The sequence below is a fragment of the Zootoca vivipara genome, chromosome 1 (assembly GCF_965207765.1).
Source record: "Zootoca vivipara chromosome 1, rZooViv2.hap1.1, whole genome shotgun sequence".
In the NCBI taxonomy this organism is placed as follows: domain Eukaryota; kingdom Metazoa; phylum Chordata; class Lepidosauria; order Squamata; family Lacertidae; genus Zootoca; species Zootoca vivipara.
Window position 1 is genome coordinate 66,483,568 of NC_142582.1, and position 12,050 is coordinate 66,495,617.

Genomic DNA, 12,050 nt, shown 5'->3' on the forward strand with positions numbered 1-12,050 from the left:
CCAGGGCATAATTCTAGGTATTGATTGGCTTTGACTTTAAAATATCTAATGGTGCAATCCTATTCCCACCTACCTGGCAGTAAATTGCTGGGACTCACTTTTGAGGAGATATATATATATAGGATTACACCATAACGCCTGAGTCTTAAAAACACTTAATAAAGATACTCAATGCTCTTCTCCTCTGCAACTAATTAGTATTTCTTACAGCTGATAGGCACACCAGTTTAGCATTCCCACCCTGCAACATTATCTAGAGAGCATGGATAAGTTAAGAAGCATTTTTTATTTTATTCACATCTGTTCAAAACTGTGGTATAACAGATAAAAGTGTAGTCCAGGGAACGGGGAACTGAGGTCCAAATTCAGCAATGAAGCTTAGTGGATGACTTGAACCAGTCACTCTATTTTAAACCAATCTACTTCATAGGATTCTGTGAGGATAAAAGGAGATTACCCAAATTTTAACATTTTAACAAATGTGAAAAACTAAAGAAGACATCCTGCCAAACACCAAACATATTTTAAATGATTTATATTACTTCTACTTGTAGTAATATTTGGTGGTGGTGGTATTCATTATATTTTTTTAATAAATCTGTTCTCCGTATGCATGATTTAAATTATTATTTGTACTGGGTGGTTTTTTTTAAAGGAAGAGTTCTTTTTCATTCTTTGAATGAGTTAGATATGAATGATAGCCAAGGACACAGGCAGGGAAATAATTTAGGGTCAATGGTTCGAATTCTTTTTTCAATGTTTCCTTTATTTTTTCAATGAATGTTTTATTATACAATAAGAAAAGAGACAACTTTTTTCTACAGCATTTATTTTGAGCAATATTAACATTGAAAACAGGAAAAAATATTCAGGTGTGGCTAGTAATTCTATAAACTCTCACTTAACGTGTTCTCTATTATAACATCCATTGATACCATATTCAAGAAATTCATATAGACTGAAAAACTCTCTTCATTTACAGCAAATCTAGTATAACTGGAAACTCACTACTCTTTGGGGGAGTTAAAATGACTCTTCTTTTAAAGTGTCAGATGAAAACCAGGACATCTAAGAAGACCACCCCACCCCATCTGCAATCACACCTGATCCCAACTACCAGTATAGCAATTGGGATTGAGAATGCGGCTAAAGAGAGATAAGACTGCAGGGGATGTATCATGGATGAGGCTTCACAGAGTGTTGTGTGTGGCACAGTGGATCAGTGCATCTTGCTGTTAACCAGAAGGTTGGTGGTTCGAGCCCACCCAGGGACAGCTGTGGGCAGGATTCCTGCATTGCAGGGGGTTGGACTAGATGAGCCTCAGGGTCCCTTCCAATTCTATGATTCAAAGAAGAAGACATGAGGGTTGAGAGCTTGAGGCATTATACTGAGTGAAACAACTGTATCTCAGCTTATGCTATAACTTGTCTGCAAGGGATTCCTTCGCATTTTAAATCTGGTATTTTACTGCAAAGTGGGAGGGTGAAAAAAGGCTCTGAAAAAGCAAAACTGATGCATCTCAGAAATACCCTTTATCGGTCTCACTCCTTTTGGTCAGGCACATTTTAACTATTGACTGGCTTCATAATTACCCTATACCCATTTGCAGTACACACAGACAAGGGATTAGCATAAAGAGAACACAGGTATAATGTGAGCTGCTGGTATTAAATGGACAGTCAAACTTCACTCCACCCACCCTCTGCTCCCCATGTTGGTTGCACCAATTCACTTCTGGTGCACAATCACCCTAAATGAGTGAGAATTGAAAACAATTGGGGTGGGGGGGGGGTCCTTTCCTTTTCTAGAATTAAAGAGTAGAATTCCTAAATGCAGTTCTCGTGTTATTTCTTTCCACATCACTTTCTGGTCTTCTAGTAAACACAGAACCAAGAACTCTCAGTTTAACTCAGGCTTATGGGCCATGGGAAGCTTTGTTCAACTGATGTCCAGAGATTTGGTCTTTAGTTGCCACATTCTGTTAGCAGGACATCATAACAATGACTGTAAGTTGCATTGGGAACAGTGCATACTCATACCAGATGAATTTTGGATTCATTTTTTTCACTAGAGGAGACAATAGGCTTGGACACTGCCACATATGGTAAAATTGTAATGGACACTATAAATATGTGTGGAATTACTGGTGATGATGCCAGATGGCTGTTTCCAGCTACAATCTATAATTAAGCAATGAGAATTTATGAAATAATTTTAAGAACAGCATATCAAATGTACTATTTTTATTATTAATAGCTATTGCATATGACAAAACAGTAGTGTAAACACAAATTGTTAAGACAGCATATAGCTGTCTTACTACCTATTAAAATTACATTACACTGAAAATGTAATCTCCCCATAGGATCTAAAAATGAAATTGATTGACCACTGGTATGAAGTTCAGGTGAAATATCTTAAGAGACATTTTCTGACTCCCTCTTACGCACATCTTATTTTGATTGATGTTTGGTTCTTTGCAGCACTCCACGCGTCACACCTGAGAAAGACCTTTAGCTGGCCAAAACATTGGTCTTTTAGTTTTTTCACTTTCCTGTGTACAAAGGAAATAAATGGGCAAATTGTTAGTCTTTTCAAATATTGTTTCACACTGCATTTTACTTGGCAAAATAAATAGGTAGCTTGCAAGACCTTCAAGCACTAACCTGTTTACACAACTGAACATGAAGAAAGAATCACCCTAGTCCAGGCATCCCCAAACTGCGGCCCTCCAGATATTTTGGCCTACAACTACCATGATCCCTAGCTAACAGGACCAGGGGCCGGGGAAGATGGGAATTGTAGTCCAAAACATCTGGAGGGCCGAAGTTTGGGGATGCCTGCCCTAGTCTGACTGAAGTTTACTAATACATTAATAAGCATATTATCAAAGCTTTGTATTAAAAGCTGTGGAAAGAATTAGCTTTGGGGCCACTAAACAATCGAGTTTTGTTATGTTCTGTATTGCTTTTATATTCTTACAGCATGCCGTCGCCTTCTTTTGGGCTGGATGCACTCTTGTCTGTATGAGGGCCACTGGAATCCCTTGGGAGCCACTTGGCTATTTTCATGTTCCTCTGAATCAGAGTCATCTTGCTGCACCGAGCAGAACTGCTTTTCTGGGTAAATGTCTTTTAACTTGCTTTCAAAGAATATTTCCAGGCATTGTCCAGCCTCAGCTACCTCTGAATCAGGCTACAAGAGAAGGCATCATAATTTGTTACAACAGCATGTGGTTCACTTAGTAAGACATGCTCCCTCTGTTGCTAGATCTATTAAACTCTTGATTTATTATTATACTCATCATTTAAAGAATTAATACAATTTACAGTTGAATAGAAAACAACCACCCAGGAGACTTGCCCAGCACAGAGTGAGAAGAAAGGTCAAGGCAATTGTATGTGAAAATAAATAATACTATACATTAAATAAGGCTCTTTCCAAAATGTTAAATAAACCAAGGGTGAGCATGGGAAGGCTGGCTTCTTGGTGGTATTAGGAAATAAATGGAAACCAGACATTGTGGCGAAAGTCAGGTTTATTAGATAACCTATTAATGGTGGGTAAATTTCTCTAAAAGATCAAGGTGCTGAACCCTACAGAATTAGTTTTGTAGATAGCAAATATCTAAGGGCAAGTCAAATAATCTTCCAAAGCCCCAGCATAGAAGGTAGGCTTTCCTGGTATGTTATCTCCATTGTTCAGGTGCAACAGACAAAGGCAACACAAAGGCAAAGATCAGCCAATTTAGTCACTGAGTGACAATAATCATGGTCAAGGAAGATAAATCAGGTGCCTGTCCATTCCTTTTAAATAACTTGCTATTTTTTTAAATAAAATAAAAACCTTCAAAGCAGAGGGTTCTGTAAGTGAAGATAATGAGAATGTAACGTAATAGAGAATAATAGATTCTCCAGCACCACCTATTGTGATCTCTCACTCCAGAATTACTGCCACTATTTGTAGTATTTGCATCTTTTGTCCAGGATACTGAGAAATTGCCTTTGATTAGTGGCTGCTTGCTATCTTTTCTCTAGGTTGCTATTTTTTCACATTATGTCAATCCAATTGACAATCCTGTGTTGGGATTATTCAAAGGTAGGTTAAAGAATCAAGGCCCAAATAAAAATATTCAGAGATGGAGAGGAATAGTCACTGCCCACATTATTTGCCCAGGTGATGCAGTGTCTGAATTGCAAGAACTTACATAGTTGAATGTTGCACAATTCCAGAACATAAGGCGAACATCTGCTACCAGCTCATCAGCGGTGGAGTAATGCAGCTTGTTCTTTTTCTGGAGCTTTTTCCGGATGGTGGACAAGTCCATGGGCCTTTTGATGATCTGATAATAATGTCGAGCCTGTAAATAAATATCACCATCATTCTTTACAGCTAAAAGCATTCCTGTGAAGTAGGCAAGTGTTTCTACCTTGAATATGTTTTAGATTCACAGTTTTGTTTTTTATACATTTTTATTTATAAATCCATAACATCACAACACAATGCTATACATAATTATGCAAAATAACTTTAACATAACCATAACAGGGCACAACATTAAACAAGAAAATTCACAAACACAGTAAACACATCTGCTTACCAACAACCATCAGAGACTGCTTAGGCAGGGGAAATGTCTTCATCTAAAATCCAAATGATTTTTTTTTCCTGGAGAAGTGGCAGTTGCATTACTGAGACACCTTTCTGATTCAGCAGTCCCTGGTGGTTGTTGCTAAGTAGATGTATTTAATGTGTTCATGAATTTTCTCTTTAACACACACACAAAAAACTGTGAAGTGAATTGTTTTATGTTAGATTCCTTTCCTAACGGCCCCCAACACAGAATATGGCTTTTTCACAGCATATACTGGGTCAACATTTTCAATGAACTATTCACCACATCCCCATAGCTGCCAAGTTTTCCCTTTTCTCGTGAGGAAGCCTATTCAGCATAAGGGAAAATCCCTTTAAAAAAGGGATAACTTGGTAGCTATGCACATCCCCATGATTCCCTTCTTGCTCAAACATTGTTAGCTCAGACACTATTAGCGCGTGCACACACACACACACACACACATGTACAGTGATGCACAGTGGGCAAAAAATTACACTTACTTACAATGAAATGTATTTTCCATTTTCATGCCAGTTCTGGTATGGAGAAACATTTTTTTAGAACTCTTCACTGTCTCTCTCTCTCTCTCTCTCTCTCTCTCTCTCTCTCTCTCTCTCTCTCTCTCTCTCTGTGTGTGTGTGTGTGTGTGTGCTTCTAAATAATTTTGTGTTCTTCAGAAACTTGGCCACCTCATCACTCACTACTAACTGTAGATTATTTATGAGTAAATTTAAAAGCACTGGTCTCAATACAGATCCTCCAGGGACCCCAATGATTACCTCCTTCCACTGTGAGAATTGTCAGTTTGTTTCTGCTCTCTGTTTCCTGTTCTTTAACTAGTTACTGGCCCCTCATCGTATCCCATGACTGAAAAGCTTGCCCAGGACACTTTGGTGAGGGGTTTTCTCATCATTTGGTGAGATGATGCAGTGAGTCAAGCCAAGTACAGTGTTGGCTTCTTATGAGATAAGATTAAAGGAGCTCAGCTTCTCTTGCTTAGGGGAGGCGGCAGCAGCAGAATGGGTGGGAAGAGGCTGAGAGAGATACAATAGCACTCTACTTATGATTATAGTAACAAAACTAGAGAAGTGGAACCCTCCTGAGAAAGAATACAGTACTGTGAAGTATAGCTGTAACCCACCATCTGAGCTAAAGGTGCCTCCAGACTGTCACTGTTTTGCACGAGAGATTCAAGTACATACTGTAACTTAATCTTTGCACAGTTAAAATTGATTAAAGGGCTCTGTCACCCTAGTGCAACAAATCTACTTTAGAATAAGAAGAATTGGACTTTTGCAGTTTGGAAAGTGATGGGGAAATGCATTGACAAGTGTGAGATGAATGAATAACTATATAAATACCCCAAAAGTAAATCAGGATGAATGCTCAATAAACAGGTCGTCTGGAGGGTTCCTAAGATCACTTTTTTAACCAAGCAAAGCTTCCTTCACACTGAAAAGCATAGGGAAAAGATGTGAAATTAATTTCTGGTAACACTTACCAAAGGACTGACTGGTTCATGGAATGGAAGACTCAGGTTGTTGCAGAGCAGTGAAAGAATCAGTTTCTCACACTTCTGTAAAATGTAAGTTTTAAAATTAACTTTGGTTATAGCTATATGAATACCTGCATTAATAGTTGATATTTTGGCCAGGTACTTTGTTTCTCAGTATTCCACACACCCAATTCTAAATCAGGTTTCTCTACTTGGAAAAGTTGGAGAAACCTGTGGCTAATTTTCACTAAGCATATTTTACCATTACGAAAAGCACAAGTTTCTGTTTCATTTGGATTGCTAAAGTCCAAAATTATAGCAATTATATTAATTTTTTAAAATCTCTTAAATACATTTTGTATACCACTGGATTGTAGAAAACCTCAAATTTTTGATATAAACTATATGCTTCTCCCTCTATCCTTCCCCGCCCCCAAAACTGGGGTGTGTAATTTGGTCCTGACTTATGTTCAGTGTAGATGGAGTCTACAGTATTTTACTTCACATTTTCATTCTGTGTAGTTTTCCTTGGGGCATTTGGACATACAGTATTGAAGAGACAATGTACATGTTTGGAAAAGAAGATGGGCTCAAACGTTACTCAAACATGGTTTATATGCTTCTGTTGGTACTGGACTTACCTTCTGATCATAGTCGTCAAGGCCATAAAGTACTCTTGCTGGCAATAGCGTGTTACTGTAGCTAAAACGTGTGTTTTCACAGTCATAAGCAACCTCTGGCTTCTCCACATTGCGACAAAGCGTGCACACCCATTCGCCTCTGGAGCATAGAAGGAAAATACAACATCAGATTGTTGCTGTAGATCACTGGTCCTTAAATTAAGATGCCAATGGCAGATGCCTAAGAGAAAGCTTTAACAAACACCATGTTGGAGAACAATTCTCCTTTCCTGGTCACCTCGGGCAGAAGCAGCCTATTTGGATGGATTGTGTATTTTCTTTAAGAATCAATGTGTTTAATTGAGTACAGGCATGGATGTAATAAACAAACAGCAGGAGTTGAGAAAAGAAGCTGTGATGAAGTTCTTTTTAACAACAGCTAGACTGCAGTAATGTTGGGGGGGAGCCACATGAACAAACACAGGAAGTCTCTTCTACTGCTCCTCTATCTTGCTATCTTCAATATTTGACATGGTTTGCATCACAGACAAGAATTACAACGCATGACTTCCCACTGTGACTTCTTATGCATTCCATACCTAACATGAATCAAGTTCTCTGGTGTCTTCAAAAAATCCCCCAAAACAAATTACTGGAAACGGAAAAAGATGCCAATCTATGGATATTATGTGCGTCCATATGCATGTAGCATATAGCATGGGAAGAATTGTAGCTCTGTGGTAAAACACATTCTTTGCATGGAGGTTCAATCCTGGGAAATAGTCCTGACTGAAAACCCAAAGAGTTACTGTTAGTTAGTATAAATCATGCTGAGCTAGATGGAACAATGTTCTGACCTGGTATGATGGTTGCACCTCCCCCCCCCCAATCCATACTATATCAGATTAATTCAGGGTGGATTACAGTCCATAAAATGACAATATAACATAAACAATAAAACCTCCTACAAATTAATGCACTGCACAAAATTCAATAATCAGCAGAAAAATCAACACAAAAAGCTCAAATAAAACAGTAGATAATTTTGCTAAATGGTTGAGTGTATAGACAGGGCTTAACTTGGCACCAAACAAGGCCAATGATGGTGCCAACACAGCTCCTAAGGGGAAGGCATGACACAACCAGGACACTATAGTGGAGAAAGCCCACAGGTGGGACACATAGGAAAAAACCTCTCCAGCAGATCTTTATGCCTAGGTAAATATAGGGAAATGCTCACCCTCAAGCATCCAAGCACAAGGCATTTAGGGCTTTAATTTGGGCTGGAAATGTATTGGCATGCAGTGCAGTTCCTTTAAAACTGGTGTTTATATCCTGCCCTTCCTCTCCAAGGAGCTCAAAGACCAAGGAGTCTTTATATTTTAGCAAACCATTGCCAGGTATCAACTTTGTAAGATTAGAGAGACCTTGAGCCGTTTCTTGTTCCTGCCATCTTCACCGTCTGAAGATCACTGAACACAGGCCTCTCTGAGATTAAAGATGCACCTCCTGGCTGCCTAATATCACTTACATAGCAGTAGCCACCAAATGTCTGCACCCAAGTCCCAAGATACCCTGTTGATCATCCTGTGAGCACTAACTGGCAGCAGGACACTTTTCAAGCGTCCAACCTGAAAAGAACCACTGAAACCCACAGATGAAACCTGAGTGGGTGGCACAAAGTCGATTAGATTCAGAGAAGTGGACCTTGAAACATGTACCAAATGGAACAGATATTTCATGTGCTATATGTACTCACACAGGAAAGCTGAGCAAGGCAGGAACATGGCATGAAAGATGGAACACCTTTGGGCAGTAATCACAGCACAATAGCTCTCCTCCATTCAAACAAACAGCACAGAAGTCCTCGTTCTCAATTGGGTGGTCTTCCTGGGTAAGCACAGATTTTTTCATACTATTACTGAGCCTGTGATCTACAGAAGGATGCAACACTGGCTCTGTCAGTTGACTTGTGGGGATTCTCCTTTCCTCCACGTTCGCAGGCTTGAGATTATGTCTTTCAAGTGGATTTCCTTGATTGACCTAGGATGAAAAGTAGAATCTAAATTAAAGCAGCCTATGATCGCCGAAGAATTGATGCTTTTGAATTATGGTGCTGGAGGAGACTCTTGAGAGTCCCATGGACTGCAAGAAGATCAAACCTATCCATTCTTAAGGAAATCAGCCCTGAGTGCTCACTGGAAGGACAGATCGTGAAGCTGAGGCTCCAATACTTTGGCCACCTCATGAGAAGAGAAGAATCCTTGGAAAAGACCTTGATGTTGGGAAAGATGGAGGGCACTAGGAGAAGAGGACGACAGAGGACGAGATGGTTGGACAGTGTTCTCGAAGCTACGAACATGAGTTTGACCAAACTGTGGGAGGCAGTGCAAGACAGGAGTGCCTGGCGTGCTATGGTCCATGGGGTCACGAGGAGTCGGACACGACTAAACGACTAAACAACAACAACAACATAATTTTCACATGCAACGTTTGAAATAGTACAGAAGATTAAATGCAGTGAATAAATGCCTCAAGGAAAGCAGCCTTACTGCATTCACAATTGAAGATTTCTATCTCACAGTTTCTCTGTAACGCATAGCACTTTAAACGCAGTAATTCCCTCAAATGATATGGCTTAGGGATGGGGAGCTCTAACCAAGATGTCAAGTATATTTGCATTGTCCCCAGTTACATTCATTAAAAATTATGCCCGGAGCTTTAATTGGTTTAATCAATAGATTAACCAACTAATTAGTGAAACTGAGATTTTGTAGCTTGAATGGCAGCATGACCTTCAGAATAGTAGAGCCCCTTCTTCCTGTGCCAGATATACTGGAAAAGAAATGTTAAAATGTACCCTCATTCCAGTTTGAAGTCAGACCTAGAAGAAGTTTAGATAACTTTTGATAAGTGGTGGGATATAAATTCTATAAGTAAATTTTAAAAAATGTCTTTCACCTTGAAAACACTGCAAATTTTCTTCTAACACTGTGAATTACAGGCAATAGACAGATTGTGCTCAGTTGAAATCAGTACTGTTAACATATTTTCAATCTAAATCTTTCACAGTATCAATGGAATGTAATCTGCACATTTTAAAAGTGGTTTCAACTCTGGCATTTTGTTTGAATTGGAACCTCCTCTGGTTCCAATTTCCATGGTCAGTGGAAGCTTCTGTTTATTACACTGTATGTTCTCTTACTCACAAAAAAAACTAACCCCTTCTTCAATATTTTGGCTCCTATATTAAAGTCCTGGTAATATGCAAATGTATTGACATTTAATCAACCAATCAGTACTGTATAAATCCAGATGATTAAGCAGTTTCAAAAGGCTTAAATTGGTTGATAGCCCCAATCCCAAACAATATTCCTGAGAAATATAATGTATCTGTTAATCAATCTGTTGTTGTTGTTGTTGTTGTACCACCACCCTTCATCTGGAGATCTCAGGGCAGTTCACAACATAAAAATACAATGTAAAAATCACAAAATACTTAATAAAAATAAGAACAAAACCAAAACAATAGTCCCCCTTCCATAACACATTTAAAAGGGCATTGGATGTTAATTAGCTCAAGGCCTGGTTGTAGAGGAACGTTTTCGCCTGGCACCTAAATGTGCGTGATGGCCCTCTACGCAACTATAGCACTCTGACAGGTTTAGATGTTTCTTAACAGAAGATGTTCATGAAACTACAATTCACAATATTCCAGGGATTAAGTAACACACTGTAAAACTTAAGTACCATATTTTTCCATCTATAAGATCCCCCCATGTATAAGACGCCCCCTATTTTGGGGGACTCCGATTTAAGAAAATGGGGAAAGATCTGTGTATAAAGGTAAAGGCACCCCTGACCATTAGGTCCAGTTGTGACCGACTCTGGGGTTGCGCACTCATCTCGCATTATTGGCCGAGGGAGCTGGCGTATAGCTTCCAGGTCATGTGGCCAGCATGACAAAGCCGCTTCTGGCGAACCAGAGCAGCACAAGGAAACGCCGTTTACCTTCCCGCTGTAGCGGTCCCCATTTATCTACTTGCACTTTGACGTGCTTTCGAACTGCTAGGTTGGCAGGGGCTGGGACCAAGCAATGGGAGCTCACCCCGTCGCAGGGATTTGAACCGTCAACCTTCTCATCAGCAAGCCCTAGGCTCTGTGGTTTAACCCACAGCACCACCTGTCCCTCTATCTGTGTATAAGACGCCCCCAAATTTTGGACATTATTTTCTTTGGGGGGGAACTAGTTTTATACACAGAAAAATATGGTACATCTTTCCCCAATGATCAGTTTATACCATACTGACCACTGTTAATGAGATATTTAGCACCCTTTGAGTAGCACAACAGTTTTTCTATACATATTGTATGCGAAATGTTTTAGTAGAGGATGATTCTGCTTACACTTAAACAGAAATGCTTTGCATCAGTTTCAAAATTTTTATTATTTTAACAGAGCAAAACAGATAAACTTCAAATTTTAAAAAATGCAGTTTATTTTTTTCATTTCAGGCAGAACTCCTATACTGTACAGAGATCAACCCATAGAAAACACTTGGAAGTGGGCATTAGATAAAAGTGTCAGCAGTTCCTATAGAAAGTCAAAGTCACCTGATGCTAACCCTGGGCGGTACTCAATGAATTTTTTAGCACTAGCTCAAGGGGACCCCCCCCCTCCTCTTGTCCCCTTGCACACTTCCTTTGCCTTCCTCAAATCTGCTCTAGAGAGTTGGGGAATAAAACAGAACAGATTTAGGGGGAATGTAGGGGTAGAAAGGGAGAATTTTCTATTGTGCACGGAGAAATTCTTGAACGGATGAAACGTTCACCTTTGCATTGAATACAACCCAGCAACTATCAAAGAAAGATTTCACTTGTTGTGTGCTGCTGTTCTGATAAACATCGAGGGCAGGAATAGACTTGAAGTCCATTGTCTCCCATTCACAAAAGTGCTCTACGTACTTTCAACTTTCGTTCACAATAGTTCAGGGAACCATCCATTCCTTTCTATGCAGCATCCCACACTGCTTGCCACTGCAGTGTATTTCTGTCCGGAAGCAAGACACTTCCAGCTTTTGACCTACATACAGTGTTTTTGTTTCTGTATATTTTCCCCTAACAGCAGCTTGAGATGGGGGATTTAGGTCAGGGAAGTGGCATGGGGGAAAGCTTACCCCTGTCCCCAGTGCTGAAGTTCTGAACCAGTTCAGGGGCCTCTGCAGCTGCTCATAAGTAAACATGAAGGCATCAAGAGATATGATCACAGGTCTTACTTGTCGCTCGTAGTCTGGCCCTAAGTGTATTCAAATCTGCTGG

General features: G+C 39.7%; 1 protein-coding gene across 1 annotated transcript in view; it reads right to left on the reverse strand.

The window, feature by feature from the left end:
* Positions 1–2,229: 2,229 nt before the first annotated feature.
* The window catches only part of TRIM66 (tripartite motif containing 66), a 39,795-nt gene continuing 29,974 nt past the window's right edge, over positions 2,230–12,050 (reverse strand). The window contains exons 14-19 of the mRNA XM_035119704.3: positions 8,491–8,774; positions 6,753–6,891; positions 6,118–6,192; positions 4,209–4,361; positions 2,984–3,196; positions 2,230–2,555 (exon numbers count right to left, since the gene is read on the reverse strand). Coding sequence (XP_034975595.2) covers positions 2,496–2,555; positions 2,984–3,196; positions 4,209–4,361; positions 6,118–6,192; positions 6,753–6,891; positions 8,491–8,774 — 924 coding nt within the window. The 3' untranslated portion in view covers positions 2,230–2,495. The remainder of the gene's footprint in view (positions 2,556–2,983; positions 3,197–4,208; positions 4,362–6,117; positions 6,193–6,752; positions 6,892–8,490; positions 8,775–12,050) is intronic.